Source organism: Dipodomys merriami, unplaced genomic scaffold, assembly GCF_024711535.1.
Source record: "Dipodomys merriami isolate MVZ:Mamm:240054 unplaced genomic scaffold, mDipMer1.0.p SCAF_78, whole genome shotgun sequence".
In the NCBI taxonomy this organism is placed as follows: Eukaryota; Metazoa; Chordata; class Mammalia; order Rodentia; family Heteromyidae; genus Dipodomys; species Dipodomys merriami.
In genome coordinates this window covers 1,988,949-2,013,743 of record NW_027206379.1, presented here as the reverse complement: position 1 = coordinate 2,013,743, position 24,795 = coordinate 1,988,949, and the positions used below count along the sequence as shown (strand labels likewise).

At 56.2% G+C, this 24,795-nt stretch overlaps 2 protein-coding genes and 1 non-coding gene across 5 annotated transcripts; 2 read left to right on the top strand and 1 right to left on the bottom strand.

Moving 5' to 3' along the window:
* The first annotated feature begins 107 nt into the window (after positions 1 to 107).
* Pitpnm1 (phosphatidylinositol transfer protein membrane associated 1) lies at positions 108 to 13,932 on the top strand. Of its 3 annotated transcripts, none has more exons than XM_070009835.1 (24): positions 108 to 268; positions 1,198 to 1,313; positions 2,766 to 2,980; positions 3,083 to 3,204; positions 3,417 to 3,641; positions 5,130 to 5,456; positions 5,539 to 5,634; positions 5,717 to 5,821; positions 6,459 to 6,520; positions 6,611 to 6,861; positions 7,136 to 7,325; positions 7,410 to 7,517; positions 7,740 to 7,897; positions 7,977 to 8,182; positions 8,810 to 8,980; positions 10,436 to 10,600; positions 10,836 to 10,984; positions 11,072 to 11,182; positions 11,449 to 11,565; positions 11,744 to 11,892; positions 11,965 to 12,114; positions 12,194 to 12,377; positions 12,646 to 12,801; positions 13,417 to 13,932. In XM_070009835.1, the coding sequence occupies exons 2-24, from the start codon at positions 1,236 to 1,238 to the stop codon at positions 13,678 to 13,680; spliced, it is 3,759 nt and encodes a 1,252-aa protein (XP_069865936.1). In that variant the 5' UTR covers positions 108 to 268; positions 1,198 to 1,235; the 3' UTR covers positions 13,681 to 13,932. The 3 variants fall into 3 exon arrangements, with proteins under 3 accessions (XP_069865936.1, XP_069865937.1, XP_069865935.1); XM_070009836.1 differs by having other exon boundaries at positions 5,714 to 5,821; positions 12,673 to 12,801; XM_070009834.1 differs by having other exon boundaries at positions 5,714 to 5,821.
* LOC138818835 (small nucleolar RNA SNORA26) lies at positions 8,325 to 8,440 on the top strand. The gene has a single exon (XR_011369225.1). It is a non-coding gene; the product is annotated as a small nucleolar RNA SNORA26 (small nucleolar RNA).
* A 554-nt stretch (positions 13,933 to 14,486) lies between the features above and the next one.
* Positions 14,487 to 22,339, bottom strand: Aip (aryl hydrocarbon receptor interacting protein). The gene is made up of 6 exons (XM_070009551.1): positions 22,124 to 22,339; positions 18,505 to 18,684; positions 16,713 to 16,901; positions 15,312 to 15,488; positions 15,078 to 15,219; positions 14,487 to 14,790 (listed from the first exon to the last, which is right to left on the bottom strand). Exons 1-6 carry the CDS (start codon positions 22,220 to 22,222, stop codon positions 14,585 to 14,587), a joined length of 993 nt encoding a protein of 330 aa, XP_069865652.1. The 5' UTR covers positions 22,223 to 22,339; the 3' UTR covers positions 14,487 to 14,584.
* Positions 22,340 to 24,795: the final 2,456 nt, after the last annotated feature.

The window sequence follows — 24,795 nt, the reverse complement described above, 5'->3', positions numbered from 1 at the left end:
CGGCCGGCCTCCGCGCGGGCGGGGCGCCGGGACCCCGCGGGGTGGGGTGGGGAGGGCCGGGAGGGCCCAGGAAGGAGGCGGGGCGGCCGCGGTGACGCGGCGGGGAGGGACCCAGGGGCGCCGGCGGGCAGACCGGGAAAAAGGTCGGGGCCATGGGCCGGCGCTGCGCCTGGCGAGGGTCCGGCCTCTGCTGGAGTCCGAGGCCGGGGCTGGGGGCGCTGGGCCCCGACCCTCGGGCCGGGTGAGGGCCGCCTGCCCTAGGCTAGAGGTGAGCGGGGACGTCGGCTGGGAACGGGGAACGGGCCGCCGGGGAGCAGGGGGAAGTGGGGGCGGCGGGGCCTCGCGCCCGCTCGCTGGGGCGACGCGAGGTGCAAGGGCGTCTGCAAAGGCGCTGTGGCCCGGCCGGGCGCAGGTGGCTGCGCGGGTGTCCCGGGGCGGAGGCCCGTGGGGTACCGAGGTCCCCCGCTTGCCCGCCTCCGAGAGGGGATCCGCCTCGGGGGAGGATGACGGGGTGATGCGAAGGAGGGGAAGTGGACTCCGGGCTGCCCGCTAGGCAGCAGAGGCAGTTTTGGGGTTGGAGAGCCATTGGGCCCCGATGGGGAGTTCGGGAGCAGGGGCCGGGGAGCGCCGACAGAGATGCCGGGGCGCACGGGGGCCGCCCGCCGCGGCACCTGGGGGACGGGGCTCTCGGTGGACGTCTGATGGTGGGGGATATGACTGCGGGGGAGACGTGCGGGTTTGGGGAACGGGATGGAAGGGGCGGGTCCCCTTGGGGCTGGTGGCAGAGGGAGGGCCCGAAGGGAAGGGCCCGGGACTCCCAGGGGCGCGGCCCTGCGGTGGGCCGTTCCGAGGGACTCGGGACGCGGCGGCGGCGTCCGTCCGCGCGCCTCGGAGACTCTAGGCCGACCCGGCCTCACGTCCACCGGGCGCCCGGAGCTCCGGGGGGCCCGCGTCAGCGCGCGGTTGCCATGGCGACGGGCGGGCGGGGGGCGGGGGCTGCGCGGAAAAGAGGTCAGCGCTCAGCCTCGCTGCGGCTCGGGCCGGGCGGCGCGGGCGGAGCGGCCGGGCTCGCCTCTGCCTCCCGGGTAGCGGGGGGCGGTCCGGGCATGGGGTCCTGCGGCCCGAGCCCCTCGGCCTTGGCGCCGGGCTCGGGGCCGCGCGCCGCCTCCCGGCCCTGACAGCGGTGCCCTGCGCTAGGCGGAGCGGAGGCCGCGCGGCGGCCCAGCGCCTCCAAGATGCTCATCAAGGAGTACCACATCCTGCTGCCCATGAGCCTGGACGAGTACCAAGTGGCCCAGCTCTACATGATCCAGGTGAGCGTGGTGGGGAGGGCGATGCGGCCGGGGGCGCGGGGGGGGGGCGGACCTCATGATGGGGTAACCGAGGGAGGGCGCAGGCCGCACTCCAGACTTGGGGGTCTAGCCCAGCTGGATTCGGGACAGTCCATCTTCGGGGTTCCAGAGCCCAGAGCAGGGGAGAGAGAGAGACCCTTCTTCGGATGGGGGAGCTGGGCGGGGAGGGGGGGAGAGAGGGATGTAGGGGCCATGAGAAAAAGGCAGAAGGGCCAAATGGTGCCCACGCCCCCCCCCCCCCCAGTGCCCAGGCTGATCAGCATTAATCCTCAGGATCCGTAATCCCCTGGGGGAAGGGAAAGGTGCCTGTGAGGAGGCCTGGGGGAGGGAGGGCTCGGGAGGGGGATTGGCCGGGTGCTGGTCTGCCAGCCCAGCCTTGCCACCCACCGGTGGGGTGAGATCAGGCCCCAGGAATGGAGGAGCCGGAGGGAGCCCAAGGTGAGAGGGGCTGTCGGGCCTTTGCTGTGAGAAGAATGGGCAGGGACAAGCTCTGAGGCCTCAGGGGGTCTCCTCCAGGGGTTTGTGTGCGTCAAGCTTGGCCTGGGAAGGGGCCGCTGGGGCATCGGGGGTCCCACAGAGAAAAGGTCCTCTGAGAGGTAGAAGGCCAGCCGTCCTGGCCTTGTTATTCATTCCTTGAGTGCAGCTAGCATGTTCCTCCCTCAGGGCTTGCTGGCTTCCTCTCTGCCTTGGATTCCCCCCCCCCAACCCACCCCCCATCAGCTGGCTCCCTCCCCCATTCCTGTCATGGTCAAGTCTTGCTCAGGTTGTCTCTTCATATCAACTCTTTTTTTTTTTTTTTTTTATACCAGTCCTGGATCCTGAACTCAGGGCCTAAGGCACACTCTCTTAGTTTTTGTGTTCAAGGCTAGTGCTCAGCCACTTGAGCCACAGCTCCACTTCAGGTTATTTTTAGAAGTTAATTGAAGATAAGAGTCTCATGAACTTCCTGCCTGGGCTGGTTTTGAACTGGGATCCTCAGATTTCAGCCTCCTGAGTAGCTAGGGTGACTGGCGTGAGCCACCAGTTCCCAGCATCGTATGAACTCTGTGCTTTCTTTTTCTCATGGCACTAACTCCTAACCTATCATACAATTTCCTTTTTCATGATTTCTGTTTCCCTCCACTGCAACAGAAGTCCCATTCTGGCAGTGTCTCTGTTGTGTTCATTAATGCATTGCAGTGAATAGAACCCAAGCACGGTGACTGATTGAATGCTAGGCTGCCGAGCCTTATGGACAACGGGCAGTGCCTGTGAACTTGGTCCCAAGGAGCTATGGGGGTGTGTGGGGGGGGTGAGCAATGTCAGGCTGCTTAGAACTGAAAGGGCTATACAGGGAACCAGGACCAAGGGACCCCCATAAGCAGAGCTGGGGCTGAGCAGGAACTGAGCTTTCGTCTCTGCCTTGGGCTGCAGAAAAAGAGCCGGGAGGAGTCTAGTGGTGAGGGCAGCGGTGTGGAGATCCTGGCCAACCGGCCCTACACGGATGGGCCTGGAGGCAGTGGGCAGTACACGCACAAGGTGTACCACGTTGGCTCCCACATCCCAGGCTGGTTCCGGGCCCTGCTGCCCAAAGCTGCCCTGCAGGTAGAGGAGGAATCCTGGAATGCTTATCCCTACACCCGAACTCGGTGAGTGTACGAGGTGGGCACAGGCCTGAGACCAGGAGGGGAAGCAGCCCTGGGGTGGAGGGGGAGGGCACAAACGTGACTCTCACCTGGCCCTTTGCCCAGGTACACCTGCCCCTTCGTGGAGAAATTCTCTATTGAGATAGAGACCTATTACCTGCCTGATGGGGGGCAGCAGCCAAATGTCTTCAACCTGAGTGGGGCTGAGAGGAGACAACGCATTCTGGGTGAGGCCTGGAACTACTGGGGGACTCCTGGAGCCCCTCTTCTTAGGCTTCCTTTTACCTCTGAGAAGCCCCTGTCCCCTCCAGGCCCCAGCCTCCTATTTACGAAAGGCTGTCCTCCCATTGGGGGAGAGAGGGGGAGTGAGGGAGGGGGCTTGAGAGGGCTGGCATTGCTCAGTGCCTGCTGAAACACCGCCCCCCACCCCCACCCCCAGACACCATCGACATTGTGCGGGATGCGGTGGCCCCTGGCGAGTACAAAGCAGAAGAGGACCCCAGGCTGTACCGCTCAGTCAAGACAGGCCGAGGGCCACTGGCTGATGACTGGGCCCGGACAGCAGCCCAGACGGGCCCCCTCATGTGTGCCTATAAGCTGTGTAAGGTTGAGTTCCGCTACTGGGGCATGCAGGCCAAGATCGAGCAGTTCATCCACGACGTTGGTGAGCACCTGTGCAGGGGAGCTTCCACTTACCCAGCATGCAGCAGGCCCCATGTTTGGAGACACAAAGCTTCAAGCTATGATTCCCATTTGAGGTGGAGCTGGGTGGGGGAGGAGGAGGAGGGGAGCAGGAAAGCCTGGCCAGGAGCCAGGGGAGCCGGCCTTGAGTTACCAGAAACTGCCAGGAGACAAGAAGCTGGCAACATGATCTCTGAGACCTGTGCTACTTTGACCTCATAAATGCTCCTTGAAGGAAGATTTTTAGATTCTCCATCATCTTGTGGGTTGAGCAAGACTGAACGAAGCTCAATGGGGTCATCAGCCCTAGCAGGCAACAGGCCAAGAAGTACAGGCGAAGAGGCTGTGACTTCAGTGTCATTCCCTCTAGGCCACCCCAATCCAAAAACTCCCCAAACCTACTCCCCAGCTCCTGCAGGACTGTGCCTCCCTGGTGGAGGTGTCCAATGGCATGAGTTCAGTCTCCCCGCTAAATGCCCCCCCCGACCCCCCAGCAAGCCATGGGCCATCACAGACAGTAAGAGCCATGGCTGACTACATAATCACAACTTATTACTTTGCAAATTGCTTTCTGACCAAGATCTCCATGAACTCCTAGAACTCCCCTACAAGGTGATGGGTAAATTGTTCCTCTCTTACAAGGAGAATAGTGGGAATCCTTGCATTAACATTGGAGAAAATACCAAAAAGTACAAAGAAGAAAATTAAGATCACACACGTGTAACTTCTATGAAGGTTTTGATGTGTTTTCTTCCAGAGAGCTATAATTCAGCCATTAGGACTTTATTTCCTAGACATTTAAGTTTCTAACTCTATTCCTCTGCTTATGATAAAAATATCCCAGAATGGGATCATCTTTCACTATAGCCTTCAAGGAGTGCCAACACTTCAATTAACTATTAACACCTTCATTAACCATTGGCAATTTCATTAACTGTTAACATCTTAATGAACTGTTAACTCCTTGGTCCCAGTTGCTGGAGTTGAGGGGGTGATGTCAGTGCTCAGAGTTAGGGTGTCCAGGGAGATAAAGAAGCAGTGGACGGGGCTGGGAAGGTGGCTCAGTGGTAGAGCACTTGCCTTGCAAGCATGAGGCCCTGGGTTCGATTCCTCAGCACCACATAAGCAAAAAGAAAAAAGCGGAAGTGGTGCTGTGGCTCAAGTGGTAGAGTGCTAGCCTTGAGCTGAAGAGCTAAGGGACAGCGCCCAGGCCTAGAGTTCAGGCCCCACTACTGGACCCAAAATAAATAAATAAATAAAGAAGCAGTGGACAGGGGAGGGGAGGGGACAGCAAGAAAAATGCCCCAATTTCTGCTGCTCTTCCCTGGATAGCACTGCCTGCCCTACTTTGTGGCTTTTGTTGGGTGGTGTACCAGGGGAGCCATTACCCAACCTTGAGTAAGGGCCGGGCATGAGCTGCGGTGACAGGGAATACAGGAGAACATGGTTCTGATGTCTGGGGCACTCACAGGTCTGCGTCGGGTGATGCTTCGAGCCCACCGCCAGGCCTGGTGCTGGCAGGACGAGTGGACAGAGTTGAGCATGGCTGACATCCGGGCACTTGAGGAGGAGACTGCACGCATGCTGGCCCAGCGCATGGCCAAGTGTAACTCAGGCAGTGAGGGACCTGAGGCCCAGCCCCTTGGGAAGTCCAGCACGGAGGCTCGGCCTGGGTCCAACAATGCTGGCACCCCTGATGGGCCTGAGGTCCCCACAGGCCCCGATGCCTCGCCCGATGCCAGCTTTGGGAAGCAGTGGTCTTCCTCCTCCCGTTCCTCCTATTCATCCCAGCATGGAGGTGAGGCTGAGGCAGGGAGCCAGGGATGGGAAGGGGTCCCCCAGTTCTGGATTCCCAGGCTGAGGCCCACGTGGCCCCGCAGGGGGCGTGTCTCCCCAGAGCTTGTCTGAATGGCGCATGCAGAACATAGCCCGAGACTCTGAGAACAGCTCTGAGGAGGAGTTCTTCGATGCCCACGGTCAGCACAGAGGCCCTGTTGGGGGTTGAGGGACGGACAAGCTCCTCCCACCCCATGACACAGCCTCCTGTCCCCTCAGAAGGCTTCTCAGACAGTGACGAGGTCTTCCCCAAGGAGATGACCAAGTGGAATTCCAATGACTTTATCGACGCCTTTGCCTCCCCAACTGAGGCAGAGGGGGCTCCTGGTAAAGACTCCCCTCAGGGTGCCAGCCACCAGCACCCCATGCGCAGCAGGGACTTAGAACAGCTCCATCCTGGGCTTAAGGGGGCCTGCCAGAAATGTCACTGTGGACAGGGGACCCGTTAGTACTCAGATGGGGCTGCAGGGGAGAAATGGAGGGGTGCGAGGGTGGGTGGGGAGGGTGTCCCCTCTCCGGATGGTACAGGGCTTTCCCTGGGAACTCCAGAAGCCTCATGGCAGCTGCTGTCTGGGCTGGGTTCTGAAGGACAACAGAGCTGTGATGACAGATTTTTCCAGATCTGCACGACCCTGCGTGATGGCTACTAGCCCCCAGGGGCTGTCAAGCACTTAGAATGTGGCAGTGTGATTGGCGTGGGGGGGGGAGGGGAGTGGATCTTTTCCTTGTATTTAAATGTAAATAGCTACATGTGGCAAGTGCCCACGGTGTTGGTGGAATTATAAGAAACTTGCTAGGCAAACATGGTATGGAAGGTTGGCATGAAGAAGACTCTAGAAAGTGAAATGCCTTGGTAGAGAGGAAGAGGAGGTGGAGGGGAGGCCTTGGTCTGTTGCCAGAAGCTGGGGTATCTGAAGTGCTGATGGGGAAGCCGTTGCCCTTACTGGCTTTCCCTGCCCTGTAGACCCAGGAACCGAGACTGCTAAAGTCATTGAAGATGGGGCCCGAGCACCCAGGGACTCAGAGGTGGGTTTGGTTGCCCCTGCCACGTTGGAGTTCTGTCCATTTGCTGGCCTGCCTCTGCCCTCACACCCTCCTAACCTTTGTGCCCCTCAGGGCCCAGAGGGAGCAGGGGACCTGGGGACCGAGGCGTGCGCAGTGCACGTGCTCTTCCTCATCCTGCACAGCGGCAGCATCCTGGACTCGGGCCCCGCCGATGCCAGCTCCAAGCAGGCAGACGTGCAGACGCTGAGCTCTGCCTTCGAGGCCGTCACTCGCATCCACTTCCCGGAGGCCCTGGGCCACGTGGCTCTGCGACTGGTGCCCTGCCCACCCATCTGCGCTGCCGCCTATGCCCTTGTCTCCAAGTATTGGCCAGGGGTGGGAGGGTGGGAGGTATACAGGGGACCCCAAGGTGCAGACAGCTACTTGATGGCTTCTCAAAGCAAGGAGGTCCCTTGGGGAAGGGGTCCACACTGATCTCGGGTGGACCTGTTTCCCTCGGTGCTTCCGAGATGTCTCTTAGGGTTGACACCGCTGAGAGATCAGGGTGCCAGGGTTTGCCAACCAGTCCAAAGGACTTGAGGGGCAGGGGTGGGGCCGTGGCCTCTAACCTCCCACCGCACCCTTTTCCTCCTGCAGCCTGAGTCCCTACAGCCACGATGGCGACAGCCTGTCCCGTTCCCAGGATCACATCCCGCTGGCCGCCCTGCCACTGCTGGCCACCTCGTCCTCCCGCTACCAGGGCGCCGTGACCACCGTCATCGCTCGCACCAACCAAGCCTACGCGGCCTTCCTGCGCTCGTCGGAGGGCATCGGCTTCTGCGGGCAGGTCGGGGCCATCCTCCACGGCAGCCCGGCCGAGGCCCTGCCTGGGCCACCACCGCCTGCTCAGTGCGCCCTTCCTCCCACCCAGGTGGTGCTGATTGGAGATGGTGTTGGTGGCATCCTGGGCTTCGACGCACTCTGCCACAGTGCCAATGCGGGCACAGGGAGTCGGGGCAGCAGCCGGCGTGGGAGCATGGTTAGTGTGGCCACTCGTGGCCTGCCCGGGGGGGGGGGGGGAGGGGAGGGAGGTGTCTTTCTGTCTGTAAGTCTCGGGCCTGGAATCTGGCCTTTGTGGTTGTAGGCTAGTCTGCAGTTCTCCTCTGAGACTCTACCCGACCCAGCCCCAAGCCTGACGCTTCTCCAAATTCAGGAGAAATTGTAGTCTCCAGCCTAAGGCAGCTTCTCTCCTGTGTTCCAGAACAATGAGCTGCTCTCCCCGGAGGTGGGCCCCATACGAGACCCCCTGGCAGATGGGGTGGAGGCCCTCGGTCGGGCTAGCCCAGAGCCCTCGGCCCTGCCTTCCCAGCGCACCCCCAGTGATGCCGCCAATCCTGAGCCAGAGAACTCTCAGAACAGGTGAACCCCCCACCCCGCCCCAGTGCCTCTCCCCGGTCGGGCTTCAGCGGCAGCAGCACCGAACCCCCTTTCTCTGTAGTCTACAGGCGGCCCCCACAACCACCTCTTCCGGGGAGCCCCGGCGAGCAAGCACAGCCTCCTGCCCGCCTGCTGCCAGCTCTCAGCTTCCCGATGGCCCGGTCAGCGCCGCGCGCCTGGACTTCAAGGTCTCTGGCTTCTTCCTCTTCGGCTCTCCGCTGGGTTTGGTGCTGGCTCTGCGCAAAACCGTGATGCCCGCCTTGGAGGGTGAGCCGGGGCGGGAGATGCCCTGCCTCTCGTCTGCTCCTTCCCCACCTTCCCTGCCTTCGTTTTGTCATTCAAGGCTAGTGCTCTACACTTGAGCCACAGTTCCACTTCTGCCTTTTTTTTGGTAGTTGATGAGAGATAAGAATCCCATGGACCCCGTGTCTTAAGAGGCTAACACAGAAGGGTAAATGAAATCTCCATAAAACCCAGAAATGAGGCAGTAAAATTCTTCTTTGGTTCCTGTCTGGAGTTACAACTGAAAAAAAAAAAAAAAAAGAAGAATCCCATGGACTTTCCTGCCCAGGCTAGCGTTGAACTATGATCCTTATTTCTCATCCTCATGAATAGCTAGGCTTACAGGAATAAGCCACAGCACCCAGCTCGTCTGGAAAGAGCTTTACAGTCAGTCAGGAGAGATTCTGTGTAAGAAATGGTCCCACAGGAGGGGAAATATTTCATCCTGAAGCTGAGCTGATTGAAGGCCCTGATCTCTGCTTGGCCAAGAGACATGCGTCCTTTCCAGCAGGACCCAAGCATCCCTCAGCATGCCGGGTGCTGCGTGGCCCCCGCCTTCCTCGGATGTCCCGCTGAACCTCCTCCTACCTTCTCTGTCTTCTGGGTACCCAGTGGCACAGATGCACCCAGCCTGTGAGCAGATCTACAACCTCTTCCATGCAGCCGACCCCTGCGCCTCCCGCCTGGAGCCCCTACTGGCCCCCAAGTTCCAAGCTATTGCCCCATTGGCTGTGCCTCGCTACCAAAAGTTCCCCCTGGGAGATGGCTCATCCCTGCTGCTGGGTATGCTCCCAAACAAAAGGGAGGAAGGGGGAGGCATTACAAGGCAATCCAGTTGCTGGTGGCTTACGCCTGTAATCCTAGCTACTTAGAAGCCTGAGATCTGAGGATCAGGGTTCAAAGCCAGCCTGGGCAGGAAAGTCCGGTCCAGTTAACCACTAGAAAACCAGAAGTAGTGCTGTGGCTCAAAGTGGTAGAGCATTAGTCTTGTGCAAAAAAAAAAAAAAAAAAAAAAAAAAGTACTAGTTAGTATCCACCTCAGGACCTCTCCTGTCACTCATTCCCAGGACCAGGGAGCCTCTGCTGGCCTTTGGAGAGGGGAGTGTCTGGATCTACAACACCTTCTTTTTTTGTGCCGGTACTAGGGCTTGATCTCAGGGCCTGGGTTTTGTCCCTAAGCTTTTTCACTCAAAGCTAGCCACAGCTCCACTTCTGATGCTTTAGTGGTTAAGTGGAGGTGAGTCTCTGGACTTTACTGCCCATGCTGGCTTTTTTTTTTTTTTTTTTTTTTGGTCCGGTCGTGGGGCCTGAACTCTGGGCCTGGGCGCTGTCCCTCAGCTCTTCAGCTCAAGGCTAGCACTCTACCACTTGAGCCACAGCGCCACTTCCGGCTTTTTTCTTCTTGTTTATGTGGTGCTGAGGAATCGAACCCAGGGCCTCAGGCATACAAGGCGAGCGCTCTACCACTGAGCCACCTTCCCAGCCCCCCATGATGGCTTCTGATCACTGTTGTCAATCTCTCTCTCTCTCTCTCTCTCTCTCTCTCTCTCTCTCTCTCTCTCTCTCTCTCTCTCTCTCTCCCCCCCCTCCTTTTCTGGTCCTGGTCCTGGGGCTTGAACTCAGGGCATGAGTGTTATCCCTGACCTTTTGTGCTCAAGGCTAGCACTCTGACACTTGAGCCACCTTTCCATTCCCAGCTTTTGATGGCTTGTTGGAATAAGAATCTCCAGGACTTTCCTGCTCTTGCTACCTTTGAATCACAATTCTCAGACTCAGCGTCCAGGGTAGCTAGGTTACAGGCGTGAACTACTAGCACCCAGCCTATAGGACCTTCTAACTTGTATTAAGTGGGGGGTGGGGGGGGCAATGACTAATCTAGAGAGAGGAGACAAAGGGAGTCTAGCAGGCAGGGTGTGCCACAGCTGGGTGTGTCCATCTGTATGGGCTCACTGTGGCTCCCTGAGAGCCAGGAGCATGCACAAGTCTGCATGTAATTAAATATTCATTGGTGCCACAAGGAAGGGTCATGGGCACAGGTACAGTTGTGCAAATGTGTTTGTGGTGTGGTGACAGGCATTCATTCTATCAGAAGTGTAGTTGGGGATAGCCAGAGACAAAACCTCCTCACTTCTGTCCTGCCCAGATAGGGGACAGGCAGTCTCACGAGGGGACTCCTGGGTAAGGAGATGGGAGGGAAAGCTGTCCCTGCCCAGGGCTGAGGCTGGCCTGTCTTCCCAGCTGATACATTGCAAACCCACTCGGGCCTCTTTCTGGAGGAACTGGAGATGATGGTGCCCTCAACGCCCACGTCGGCCAGTGGTGCCTTCTGGAAGGGCGCTGAGTTAGGCACTGAGCCAACAGCTCAGCCAGCGGCCCCCAGCACCACCAGCGAGGTGGTTAAGAGTAAGTCAGCAAGCCACTGGGCAATTCAGTCTGTGTGTATGTGTGTGTGTGGGGGGGGTCTTAGTCCATAAAATAAATACCCTGTCCCCTAGCATAGTACCCTGGGCCCCATCTATAGCATCCGGTCTGCACTTTAGCATTCTGGCAGAGAGGAGGGAGGGAGAAGCCGCAGGGGCAGGGCATTTGGGCGCCCGTAGCTGACCACCCTGACTCACTGCCCACCGTGGCCGTGCAGTCCTGGAGCGCTGGTGGGGGACCAAGCGGATCGACTACTCGCTGTACTGCCCCGAGGCGCTCACCGCCTTCCCCACGGTCACGCTGCCCCACCTCTTCCACGCCAGCTACTGGGAGTCTGCCGACGTGGTGGCCTTCATCCTACGCCAGGTGAGTGGTCGCAGCGTAGTGGAAGGGTCCCAGGGGAGGATGAGAGCCAGGGCTGGCCTGCACTGGGCCCCGGTTCTGTGTCCTCAGGTGATCGAGAAGGAGCGGCCACAGCTGGCAGAGTGTGAGGAACCATCCATCTACAGCCCTGCCTTCCCCAGGGAGAAGTGGCAACGCAAACGCACCCAAGTCAAGATCCGGGTAAGTGCCACGTCCCACCCAAGGGGTTGGCCTTATTGCCTTAGCCCCGCCCACTCTCCACCTCCTGCTCCCTTTATGAAGGTGGATCTCATCTCAGCATCCCTCCAGTCACAGCTCTGTCCCTTGAAACCACGCTCACCACCTCACGTTGAGGTCCGCAGGGGTGCCTGCCCTCCTGGGTCTCCCCCAGAGGCCCCATCTGCTCCAGGTCCATCCCACCTTCTCATCCACCCTCCCCTATAACGCCCACCGTCTCCTCCCCCCAGAATGTCACCTCCAACCATCGGGCCAGCGACACGGTGGTGTGCGAGGGCCGCCCCCAGGTGCTGAACGGACGTTTCATGTACGGGCCCTTGGATGTGGTCACGCTCACCGGAGAGAAGGTCAGGACTTGGGCTCAGCCCTGGTATTTCTGGCCCCACCTCCTGGCCCCCTTGATCAGCAGGGCTTGGGCCTCCCACCCTCTTCCGGTGCCAGGCCAGCCTTGCTTTCCTCTGCCGGAAGCCGGGAGCGCCCGGGAGTTCTGCTCCTGTGGCCCTTTCCACGCCCATTTCCCACCAGGTGGATGTCTACATCATGACACAGCCGCTGTCAGGCAAGTGGATCCATTTTGGCACTGAAGTCACCAACAGCTCGGGCCGTCTGACCTTCCCAGTGCCCGGTGAGCGGGCGCTGGGCATCGGCGTCTACCCCGTGCGGATGGTGGTCAGGTGAGCAGCAGGCAGCTGGGCCTCTAGGGGGCTGGGCTTGTCCCATCCTGCTCAAGGCCCCCTCCGTTGCAGGGGTGACCACACCTACGCCGAGTGCTGCCTCACAGTGGTGGCCCGTGGCACGGAAGCCGTGGTCTTCAGCATCGATGGCTCTTTCACCGCCAGTGTCTCCATCATGGGCAGCGACCCCAAGGTGCGCGCTGGTGCCGTGGACGTGGTCAGGTAGGAGCTGCCACCCTGCTCACCACAGCGACCGGCCCCCACCCTGACCTGTGCAGCTGACCGGGTCCCTACCCCACAGACACTGGCAGGACTCGGGCTACCTGATCGTGTATGTGACTGGCCGGCCTGACATGCAGAAGCACCGCGTGGTGGCCTGGCTGTCCCAGCACAACTTCCCCCACGGGGTCGTCTCCTTCTGCGATGGCCTCACTCATGACCCTCTACGCCAGAAGGCCATGTTTCTGCAGAGCCTGGTGCAGGAGGTGCGGTGGCTGGGGGAGGTCCCCTCCTGGCCCTCAACCCAGGCAGGACAGCAAAGGCCCATCTCATTCTACTCCCATTTGGCCCCGGCCAAGTAACTGGAAGTCCCTGTAGGCTAGCCATCCTGGTTCTAGGGGACCCTAGTCCTTAGGGCCAACCAAGGAGATTGAGTCAGCTGGTTTTACCTCCGCCCAGAGAGCCCACCCCCAAAACGGCCTGCTTGGAAAATGCTCACAAGCCCCACCCCCAACCCTACGGTTCCATCCCCAGGCTGGTCACTGGCTTCTCCTGCCACAGGTAGAACTGAACATTGTAGCCGGCTATGGTTCGCCCAAAGACGTCGCTGTCTATGCAGCACTTGGCCTGTCCCCTGGCCAGACCTACATTGTGGGCCGTGCTGTGCGGAAGCTGCAGGCGCAGTGCCAGGTGAGGATCAAGGGACTACAGGGAACAGGACCTAATAACCACCCACGGGGCTAAGACCCCTGGTGGGGTGAGGAAGCCGGAGCAGCCCACCCGCCACAGGGAGCCTAAGTTCTTCCGGGGACAGGAATCACAAACAGCCTGTTGCCTACCTAGCTACAAGGCAGACCTGGGGTAGCCCAGGCAGGTGTATGGCTCAAGCTCTCAAAGGCTGGCTCCTCCTCCATGGCCTGGACTTTTCCGCGCCTGTTTTCTGCCTGTAAGCTGAACATAATGCTGGCCCTGGCCTCATCTGCTCATTGTAAAGATGGCATTGTTTACTGCCCAGGGCTGGGCACAAAGCAAGTGATTGCTAAATATTAGCTGCAGTTATTTACCCAAGACATTGCCTTCTAAGTAAGATAGGCCAGAGCAGGGCCGGGGCGGGAGTAAAGCAGGGCACTCTGGTTCAACAGCTTAACTACTGAGAGAAGGCTTGGGGTCCGGCTGAGCCAGACGTGTCATCTGCAGTGCTGTCCGGCTGCCCGGCCCTGCTGCAGGGGCCTGTGGAGGGTATGGGAAGGGGGGGGTGTGAACTCAGGTTGGCATCACCTCCTCCTTGCCCATCTCTGCCTGCAGTTCCTGTCAGATGGCTACGTGGCCCACCTGGGCCAGCTGGAGGCAGGCTCCCACTCTCACGCCCCACCCGGACCCCCAAGGACTGCCCTGGCCAAGAGCAGTTATGGTGTAGCTGCTCCAGTGGACTTTCTCCGCAAGCAGAGCCAGCTGCTTCGCTCCAGGGGCCCCAGCCAGGCAGACCGAGAGGGCCCAGGGACCCCGCCGACTACCCTGGCCCGGGGCAAGGCCCGAAGCATCAGCCTCAAATTGGACTGTGAAGAGTGACCCCCCCCCCCCAAACATGGCTGGACCTGGGTTATTTATTGACACTTGGATGCCTGCGTGTGGGAGACTGAGGGCCTAGAGTTGTGGCCCCAGCCATGGGCCCCCTGGCTAGACACCCTACATCTGTCTGCTCCTCAGTGTTACTTCCCTTTCTTGGGGGAACCCTGCCCACGGGAGGGGGTGGGGGGAGTGAGCCAGGCCCAGTGGCTTTTTCAGTGTGTGTGAACTCATAAAAATAAACACCTGCGTCCACCTGTGTCCTAGCGGCCTGGCAGCGCAGCACAGCGCACCGGAGCCCAGCCTCTAGCTGGGACACTGAAGCGCAGAGAGGAGCTGGGACAGGCCCAGGTCCCGAGGCCTCCACAGCACCACAGAGCACCCGCCACTCCTTCCCGCAAGGCCCAGTGTTCCCCAGCACCCCAGCCAGAGTTAGGAGGGACCCCCTCCCCGCCAGGCTTCTCGCTCTGCCTCCTCCAAGACAATTTCTGCCTCCAGAAGCCAAGCAAGGGCGATCCTAGTATCAGAGACAAGGGGAAGGCTACACCAAAAGACCACCTCACCAAAGCACCAAGCAAGCTACCTAGCCAGACCTTCATCTCCCCCTTAAGACAGGATGAACCTCCTGGGGTTCCCTGATACCACCCAGAGGAACACCCCTTTACTAAGCAGTGACACTGGAGCCGAAACGTCTTAGAGCTGCCTCAGAGTGCCTCCAAAGGTCTACCAGATGACCAGGAAGCACTGCTGATTGCCCCCCTGCCCCAGCCCTGCCCTGCCCTGCATGGATGGGCTCACCAGAGACACACTGAGATAAATAAGGCCTTTATAATATACACAGAAGCAGTGAGTGGGCTGGCGGAGGCAGCAATGGACTTGGCGACGTGGTGCAGGAAAGGAGGCCCCGTCAGTGGGAGAAGATGCCTCGGAAGCGGGCCTTGTCCTCCTCGTCCTTCTGCCGGATCCGGGACTCCAGTGCCCGCAGTTCGCGCCCCACAACAGGCGCCAGGGCAGGGTCCAGCTCCAGCACCTTGGCAAAGTCGGCCTGGGCCTCCTGGGCGTTCCACACGGCCGCATGGGCCTTGCCCCGCTTGAAGTAAGCCTTGACGTTGTCTGCAGGGACACAAAGGCATGAGGGGGACTGGCCATCCACGGGGCCCTGCCGCCTGGCATGGGGGCCCATCGGGGACCCTGACCTGGGGCCAACCCTGCCACTATCCACGCACGCATCCCAGGCAACAGAGCTGAGCCCTACCTGAGGGGGGTGTTTAGTTAGACTCTGGGGGAGCAGGGGGAGGGAGTCAAGCCAGGATATCAAAGCTCAGGCTTCAGCCCCCGTGTCTGGCGGTGGCAGAGAGGAACGGGCTGTTTGGCCCTCCCGTGTGGCACCTGCCGCTCACCGTCGTACTTGTTGAGGATGGAGGAGCAGTGGTCCAGCACTTCATAATATTCTTCGGCCACCAGCTTGCACTGGCAGTAGTTAAGCAGCAGCGGTGTGATCTGCTGGTCCAGCTGGATCCAGTCGGGGGACCCAGGCTGCTCCTGGGGAAACAGGGGCATGGAGAAAGTAGATGGTGAGATCCGGGCCCGGATTCTGCCTCTCCGCTTCGCCCATGGCCATCTCCCCTGCACACCTTCATCTGCAGGTTCTTCAGGCAAGCGATGGCGTCGTAGTACTTGGCGGCAGCCTCCTTCACCTGGCCCTCACGGTACAGGCGGTTGCCCTCCTGGTGGATGAGTGGCACCGCCTTGGCCTTCTCCTCATCTGTCATTGCCCATGGGTCCTGCTGGTATGTGCCAGGGCTCTCTACCTGCCAAGGCAGGGGCGACATCACGACAGAGCCCGAGGGCCGCGTGCTCACAACCACAATCCTTGCTTGGAGGGTCCTGGTTTGAAGTCAGTCTGGGCAGAAAAGTCTGTGAGTCTCTTTATCTCCAATTAACCACCAAAAAGCTGGAAGTGGAGGTGTAGCACAAGTGGTAGAGCACTATCCTTGAGTGAAAAAGCTAAGGGACTACTCAGGAGGCTGAGACCTGAGGAATGTGGTTTGAAACCAATCTAGGAAGGAAAATCCATGAGATTCTCATGTCCAAGTAACCACCAGAAAACTGAAAGTGGAGCTGTGGCTCAAAGTGGTAGAGCACTACTTTCAAACAAGAAAGCTCAGGGGTAGTGCTAAAGCTCAGAGGATGAGCCCCATGACTATCAAAAAAATAAAATTAGCCAGGCGCTGGTGACTCAGGCCTATAATTCTAGCTACTCAGGAGGCTGAGATCTTAGGATTGCAGCTCAAAGCCAGCCCAGACAGGAAAGTCTGTGAGACTCTTTATTTCCAATAAACCAGGAGAAAACCAGAAGTGGCGCTGTGGCTCAAGCAGTAGAGCGCTCGCCTTGAGCTTAAGAGCTGAGGGACAGCGCCCAGGCCCAGAGTTCAAGCCCCATGACCGACAAAAAACTAAATTAAATTAAGGTAAAACAACAACAAAGAAAAACCTAAAGGAAAATGCCCTGGCCTGGAGTTCAAATCCTAGTACTGGCACACACATACAAAAGCCCAAGGGAATCCCAGTATCCTCAGCCACAGATCTGACCAGAGTCTACACCAGCTGGGCTTTGACACCAGATGCTCAGAGCAGACGCTGTTCCATGCACTGACAGTTCAACGCATAACTCCTTAGCATCTCTCATGCCCAGCACTGTGGCAGTACAAGTAAACAAGATAGCGTGCCCCTGCCCTGGGCAGACACAGAAGTTCATAATGTCCAACTGCCCTGGTGTGGCAGGCTGTGGAGGCAGAGGTGGGCTTAGGAGAGCGGATACAGGAAGCAAGGAGCAGCAGGACCGGCCTCCTGCAGGTGGTGAACACTGAGGCCTGAAGAGGCCCAGGGGCCTCGCGAGGGAGGCTGGGGATTGTGGGGATTCTAGGGTGTTTTTGTCCTGCCCCTATTGTATCAGACAACACACTGGTCCACCATCCCTGGGCACCCTGGGTAGCAGGGGCCCAGAGAAGCAGCGGGGTGGGGGGGGGTCTCACCTTCAGCATCTCAATGTGGAAGATGAGCGGCTGGGGGTTCTGTTGCAGGGCATCCAAGTCTGCGTGGCCCAGCGAGTTGTGCTCATGCATCTGGGCGATGCCACAGCAGTGCCGCTGGCCCTCCAGCGGGTCCTTGCCTGCGGCGATGTTTCGGAGACTCTTGGCTACCAATGGGTACAGGACCACATGCTGCAGGAGGGCGGGTGGGAGCCAGGGCCTCCATCAATGTGGGCTGGTGCTCACCAGGCCTGACTCCCCGTCCCTGTCCAAACAAGGACCAATGGCCCTGGTCCCTTCTCTGTGCTAAAGTCTTGAGAAAGCTTGTTTCCCTGGGCTTCTTTGGGCTCCTCTGGCCTCTCTTCCCTCCTTCCCAGCTCAGCCACACTCTCTGAACACTGAACCACCTGCAAACATACAAGCCTGCCATCCAGTTGTGTCATCTGGCCTTTTAGATTCAATGGAATTCCCGCCCCCCCCCCCCACCTCCCCGGTCCTCCTCTTCTTCCTCCTCCTCCATCTCTTCCTTCCCTTCCTCTTCTCCTTCATAAGCTAGACTCCTCACATCTGTTTTCCAGCACCACTTCCTTCTCCTCCTGCCCTACCCCTACTGAGTCTAGACCCCCTTCAGAGCTGGGCTTGGGGCAACAACTTCTAAACCCCAGAGGAATAGCCTGGTGCAGGCTGGTGGCAGGCACTTGGAGTCCCAGCTACTTGGGAGGCTGAAGCAGGAGGAGCACTTGAGCCCAGGAGTTTAAGACCAGCCTGAGCAATACTAAGGCCCACATATCAAAAACAAATTATAAGTAAAAACAACAAAAACTCTTGAGGAGCTAGTACAGAAGACCTGGCCTCTCTCCTTCACTTGGATGGTGGTAATCTGTTTAGCTCTCTACTGCCCCCTGCTGTCCACAAAGGTACACTGCTGGACTAACTTGTGTAGTCCTGAGCCTGAGTTCTGGGATGTCTTCAACCAGAAGCAAGAGGTAAGCAGGCTAAATCTCACCAGACAGAAGGCCAGATCCTGGCAGGCAGTGCATGAAGGCTGGAAGACCAGAGGGGCTCAAGCCAACCTCTGGCACGCAGGGAGGGCTTCCCAAGGAGTGGTAACCCAGAAATTGGTTATGAAGTATGAGGGAGGGGCTCAGCTGTGAAGAATGGAAATGAACAGGGAGAGGCAGGTAGGTGGGGAGGCAGCAGGGGCCAGATCCTGAAGGGAGCTGGGAAGGTGGCTCAGTGATAGAGCGCTTGCCTTGCATGCATGAGGCCCTGGGTTCGATTCCTCAGCACCACATAAGCAAAAAGAAAAAAGCTAGAAGTGGCGCTGTGGCTCAAGTGGTAGAGTGCTAGCCTTGAGCTGAAGAGCTGAGGGACAGCGCCCAGGCCCAGAGTTCAGGCCCCACGACCGGACCCCAGCCCCCAAAGGAAAAAAAAAAAAAGATTACAGGCATGAACCAACAGTGTCTGGCAAAATTAAGTTTGGGCTGGGAAGGTGGCTCAGTGGTAGAGTGCTTGCCTTACGTGCATGAGACCTGGGTTCGATTCCTCATCACCACAAAAACAGAAAAAAAACAGATCCTGAAGGGCCAGGTGAGCAGCCACTTTTATCCAGCCTGATAAGGAGCAGGAGCTATAGAATAGGGGTCCTACGGACCATTAACACTTGAAAGCTAGCTGCAGTCTGGCTAGTGGATGAAGAAGGTGAGACAGAGGCCAGCCTGACAGTCAGGAGACTGGTGTGATGTGGAGGAGGGGGACCAGGGCACGGCTGGGCACTGTGGCTGCAGGCTGGTACCTTGGTATCACAGAGGAACTGTGCAATCTCCCCCTCGCGCATGGTGCACACGATGGTCTCCCACACAGGCAGCTTGAACTTCTTGCCAATGATGAGCTCCATGGGTTTGCCACGCACCTGGCTGTCATCCAGCACACAGCCCTCATTGTCACTGTGCAGCGTCCGGTAGTGGAATGTGGCCTGCGGACCACAGGAGACATCAGGAAAGTGCACAAACATTCACCAGAAACCGTCACCTCCAGCCCCTTCTACACAGGGATGAAGCTTACCCAGGGTCATCATCGAACCATATCTGACTCTCCCACCCCAGCAAGGAACCTAAGAGCTGGGCACTGGTAGCTCACACCTGTAATCCTAGCTACTCAGGAGACCAAAATCAAAGAACTATGTTTCAAAGCCAGCTAGGCAGACAAATTAACCAACAATAAACTGGAAGTGGAGGTGTGGTTCAAGTAGCAGAGGGCCAAGAGTGAATACAAAGCCCTGAATTCAAGCCCCAGTACTAACACACACACACACACACACACACACACACACACACACACACACACATAGATACGCCAACCTGTGGAACTCCAATCATGCCTTGAACAACTATTTACTGAGCATCTACTATGTGCCTGAACTCGGTGGTAGATAGCAGTGAACAAAAGCCCCCACCACACAAGAGCCCCAAAGGAACTTCTAGACGGAAGAGATGGGACTGGGGCTCATCTATATGCTATGCTAGATGAAGACAAACACTTAGGGTTCGAGAGAATACAGCAGGGTAAGGAAGAACTAGTTTAAACAGTGGCGGAGATGAAGGCATCTCTGAAGAGTCAACATCTAATGAGAAATCTGAAAAGAGCAAGAAAGGAAACCAGCAAGACAAGTACTAGGAGAAGAACTTTCTAGACCAAAAGAATGACAGGTGTAGCCAGGCGCTGGTGGCTCACACACCTATAAGCCTAGCTACTCAGGAAGTTGAGATCTAAGGATTGAGGTCCAAAGCCAATCCAGGCAGAAAAGTCTGTGAGGCTCTTACCCCCAACCAACCACCTAAAAGCTAGAAGTGGGGCTGGTTTCCAGTGCTAGAGTGCCGGCCTTCAGATAAGAAATAGCGCTCACAGGTCCCATAACTCCATGCATGTGTGTCTCCACGATCTTATCCCGTGTCCTGTCTCTGGCTGTCATGGCATCCCAATCAGTTCTCCATTGGAGCTGAATTGATTTGCTGGTACTGTTCTCGTTCTTTCTTTCCTCTCTGGCCTGTTTCCTAGCTGTGTTAAGTGTGTTTATGGGCTGCAGGCCTTTATAACAACTGGCTGTCTAGGGCCTGCTAACTGTGAAATAAAGACACCAATATTCCATCTTAAAAAAAGAAATAGTGGGGCTGGGAAGGTGGCTCAGTGGTAGAGTGCTTGCCTTGCATGCCTGAGGCCCTGGGTTCGATTCCTCAGCATCACATAAGCAGAAAAAGGTGGAAGAGGTGCTGTGGCACAAGTGGTAGAGTGCTAGCCTTGAGCTGAAGAACTGAGGGACAGTGCCTAGGCCCAGAGTTCAGGCCCCATGACAGGAAAAAGAAAGAAAGAAAGAAAGAAAGAAAGAAAGAAAGAAAGAAAGAAAGAAAGAAAGAAAGAAAGAAAGAAAGAAAGAAAGAAAGAAAGAAAGGAAGAAAGAAAGGAAGAAAGAAAGGAAGAAAGAAAGGAAGAAAGAAAGGAAGGAAGAAAGGAAGGAAGAAAGAAAGAAAGGAAGGAAGGAAGAAAGGAAGAAAGAAAGAAAGAAAGAAAGGAAGGAAGAAAGAAAGGAAGAAAGAAAGGAAGAAAGAAAGAAAGGAAGAAAGGAAGAAAGAAAGGAAGGAAGAAAGAAAGAAAGAGAAAAAGGAAGAAAGAGAGAAAGGAAGAAAGAAAGAAAGAGAGAAAAAAAAAAGAAAGAGAGAGAGAGGTAGGGAGGGAGGGAAGGGAAGAAAGGAGAGAAAGAAAGAAAGAAAGAAAGAAAGGAAGAGAAAGTGTTCAGACCCTGAGTTTAAGCACCAGTACTAATGTGTCTCACACACACACACACACACACACACACACACACACACACACACACACACACACACACACACACACACACACACACACACACACACACAGTGACAGCAGAGAAGAAAGCTCAAAACAGAAGTCCATGACAGGATGTGGTTAGAGGAGCCCACGCTCTCAACTGCTGCACTACAGGGCTCCTGTGAACTCAGTTTCACATTGGTAAAATCGAATCAACACTAATAGCAATCTCCCATTATGGGAAATGAAGAGGAGAACATCACATAGCACACAGCTCACACACTGAGCAGCAAACAATGCTGGTGAGTGGGGCCTTGGGGTTTGCTGCAGTATGGAGATAGAACTCAGGGCCTCACATGCTTGACTAGAACCCTGCCACTCAGTCCTACGCCCTCAGTCCTGGCAATATGTTTTGGGTGTTTTGTTTTGTTTTCTAGTACTGGGGCTCAGGGCCTGAGCTCTGTCCCTGAGTTTCTTTTGCTCAAGTCTAGCCCTCTACCACTGGAACCACAGCTCCACGTTCAGCTTTTTGGAGGTTAATTGGAGATGAGAGTCTTACAGACTAAACTTTCCTGCCTGGACTGACTTTGAACAGTGATCCTCAGATCTCAGCTTCCTGAATAGCTAAGTCTACAGGTGTGAACCACCAGCACCTGGTGTGATGGCCTTTTCATACTGTTTCTTCCTGTTGTTGAATGCCACTGTTCTTAGATCTCTCTACCTTTGTGTCACTGTCTCCTAGTTCCATTCCATCCAGAATCCCCATTGTTAGGGGTTCCCAGCCCGGGAGGTGGGGGGGAGAGGGATGTACCCCACCACACACTCTCTCTGTTCTTGGAGATCTTTTAACAAAACTGAACACTACAACCACACAGCTCCTCACAGATGATCGGGCTACGACTATCAGTCCAACTTGGCACAGCGCTGGCCAGGGAGCAGGCACTCATTCACAGGGCCGACACTTTCCTCTTTCCTGGAACTAACCAGGATTTTTAGCCACTAGCTTCAGCTACCTTCCCCGCGTGAATGCTCGATTGCTAGGCACTCGTGTGCTGCCCTGGAGCTCTTAGCTACATCCAAAATCCCAACTTGGAGAAATCTCCACTTCGAAGGAACTTCAGAAACGGGGAAGCTGGGGTGCACGCTGCCTAGGGGAAGGGGCTGGGGACCCGGATGTAAGAAGCGGGAAAGTGAATGGCTCTTCACTTTCCAAAACCTCATTTGTCCCAGACTAGACTCGCTGGAAAGCTGACAACAGTTTCTGGTCTGGGGAACCTGGTCTCCGGGTCTCAGGACTTCAGTTCTCTCAGACCCCAAAGGCTCTGGAACCTGACTGGGGACCCGCTTGAGACAACTGACAGCCTGCTCAGCGACCAATACAAACCCAAGGGGCAAGGCAGGGGGCGGGAACACGCTTCCGAATTTACCCCTTACTTAAATCCAGACCAATCAGCGTCGAGCTCCGCACGTGAGCAGTAGAGTCACTGGCCGCTGCTTTCTGGGCATGCGCAACCTCTCGCCTCGGGCCTCCTCCCGCCTCGCATGCGCATCCCGCGGCAGAGAGGAAAAGGGGAGGGGTGGGCTCGAACCTTGGTTCCATCCTGAAAGTCGGGGAGTTCTCCTCGGCCTTCCTGTATCACACGTTTTTGGATGCCGTCCTCTCGGAGTCTTGCGATGATATCCGCCATCCTCCTTGCCCGCTGCTGTTTTTCGGCAACTTCCGGATTCGCTCGGTAGCTTCCGGAACTGTTCCGACAACTCCTAGAGCCTCGGCAGCTTCCGAGCTGGCGCCATTTTGTCTGAGGGCAGAAGCCAAAAGGGGCGGGAACGTGGAAGCGCGCCGTGATTGGTTCTCCATGCTGCGCGGAGTACCGTGGATCTTCAAGGGCGGAGCCTGAGGATGCCCAGGGGCGGAGCCCAGCCGGTGGGGACGGGGAGCGGGGAGGGGGACGGGGAGCGGGGAGAGAGGGAGGGGAGGAGGCGGGGCGGGGGGGGCGACCCTCGCTTTTGGGTCTTTGAGCTGGTTGGGACTTTGGTCCTCGCTCATGGCGGCGTGCCACTCCATTTAAAGTTGCAGATGAGCCGGACACCGGTGGCTCACGCTTGTAATCCTAGCTACTCAGGAGGCTAAGATCTGAGGATCTTGGTTCCAAGCCACCCTGGGCAGCACAGTGCCCATGAGATTCTTATTTCCAATTAACCAACCAAAACAGAAGTGGTGCTGTGGCATAAGTGGTAGAGCGCTAGCCTTGAGCACAAAGAGGCTCAGGGACAATACCTAGACCCTGAGTTCAAGACAGGCACCTATAGCTCACGCCTATAATCCTAGCTATTCATGAGGCTGAGATCTAAAGATCAAGGTTCCAAGCCAGCCCAAGCAGACAAAGCTGAGAGGCTCTTATCATCACTTAACCAGCAAAAAGCCAGAGTTGGAAGTATGGCTCAACGGGTAGAGCACCAGCCTAGCAAGTTCAAGGCCCTTAGTTCAAACCCCAGTGCATCGGAAAAATAACTAAAATAACATTCTCAATAACATATTTAGGAAATCCATACCTATAATCCCAGAAATCTGTCGGTTGAGGCCTAAAGATTACAAGTTGAAGGCAAACCTGGCTGTACAGTGATTCTTTAAGTCAGTTTGTGATATATAATAAGACATTAGCTCACAAAATAATAATAAGGAAAAAAAGGCATATGACTTTAGCTTGAGAAATAGTCAAGCAGACCACAGAAATGAAAAAGAGGGTTTAGAACATATATAAGTCCTGGAACACTCTATTTTATGCATCCAAGTGTTACCCGTTCTAGAATAGAAAAGAAAGCCAATTGATATCTTCAAAATGAGCCAGGAGCCAGTGGCTCAGGTCTGTAACCCTAGCTGCTCAAGAGGCTGAGCTGAGGATCTCTGTTGAAGCCAACCTGGGCAGGAAGATCCTTGAGACCCTGATCTCCAACTAACCACCAATAGGCCTGAAGTGGAGGCTTAGAATGTTAGCCTTGAGCAGAAAAAGGAGCTAGATAACACCAACTCTAAGAGAAAGCCAGAATCTTGGGGTGGATGTCCACTGGCCACCTTTGGGGGTGTAGCTCCATGCTTTGTTAATTTCCAAGGGCACAGGTCCTGTGACCTGGAAGTCTTGATGTTGTCCCACCTTTCATAGGAGAAGGTAGGAAGATCTTCCCTACAGTGGCATGTGGGAGTGAATGGGGAAGCCCAGTGCTTGCAAACTAGGAGAAACAAGATGAGTGCCAGTGGAAAAATAGACATACCACAGTGAGACTGGTACATGACACCATGTTCATAAATTGCAAACGAAATGGAGGGACAAAGGGCGAACAAATGCTGCAGTGGTACTCATTGGGCACCTTGTTGAAAATGAACTATACAACTTGTGGGCAGGGATGGGAGGGAAAAACTGGGAGACAGCAAGGAAAGTGGTGACATTGTCCGAAAAGAAATGCACTCATTACCCAATGTATGACCCCTCTGTACATGACCTTTATAATAATAAAAATAATTAAAAATTGCAAATACATCCGCTTAGAAGACAATGCCAACAGGAGTATGATCCAGGCAGGATGCCTTGGCTCAGTCACAACTGTTTACTGAGCATCTACTTAGTGCCAACACTTTTCTGGGCACTGTAGATTCAGAGGTGAATAAAACAACAGAAAATAAAGTAATTTCAGGTAAGTGTTATGTGATGTGAAATTGATTGTAGGTGGTATAGTGTGAGAAGAGCAAAGTTAAGTGTTTTCAGGTACAGGAGGAAGAGCATGTGCTAAGGCCCTAAGGTAGGACTGAGCTTTGCCTCTGCAGGAAAACTAAGAAATTCAGTGAGGTTAAGTAGGGTGAAAAGGAGCTAGAGAGTGAATGTGGAAAAGGTAGATGGGCGGCAGAGCATTCAGGGCTTCACAGAATCTTATCAAGTGTTCTGATTCTAATCACAATGGAAAATCAAGGAGGTTCTAAACAGATTCAGCAGCATACTAATTATTTTTATACAGGATTTCTATTTATTACTTAGTTTAGCTTTGGATCTGAAAGCAAGGCCCACATGTGCTCTTTCTCTGAGCTACACCTAAAAAAGTTGTGGGTTTTTGTTTTTTTCTTTTGGTCAGTTGTGGGGCTTGAACTCTAGTCTTGGACACTGTCCCTGAGCTCTTCAGCTCAAGGCTAGTGCTCTATCACTTTGAGTCACAGAGCCACTTCCCATTTTCTGACAGTTAATTGGAGATAAGAGTCTCAAGGACTTTCCTG

Bases quoted from the DNA above. Each gene is read 5' to 3' on its own strand.
- Pitpnm1 (XM_070009834.1), top strand. From the start codon at position 1,236: ATGCTCATCAAGGAGTACCACATCCTGCTGCCCATGAGCCTGGACGAG. The intron at 3,205-3,416 runs GTGAGGCCTGGA...CCCCACCCCCAG, and splicing joins GAGGAGACAACGCATTCTGG to ACACCATCGACATTGTGCGG. The intron at 11,566-11,743 runs GTCAGGACTTGG...ATTTCCCACCAG, and splicing joins TCACGCTCACCGGAGAGAAG to GTGGATGTCTACATCATGAC.
- Aip (XM_070009551.1), bottom strand. From the start codon at position 22,222: ATGGCGGATATCATCGCAAGACTCCGAGAGGACGGCATCCAAAAACGT. The intron at 18,685-22,123 runs GTTCGAGCCCAC...TGTGGTCCGCAG, and splicing joins ACTTTCAGGATGGAACCAAG to GCCACATTCCACTACCGGAC. The intron at 15,489-16,712 runs GTGAGACCCCCC...CTGCCTTGGCAG, and splicing joins TCCACATTGAGATGCTGAAG to GTAGAGAGCCCTGGCACATA.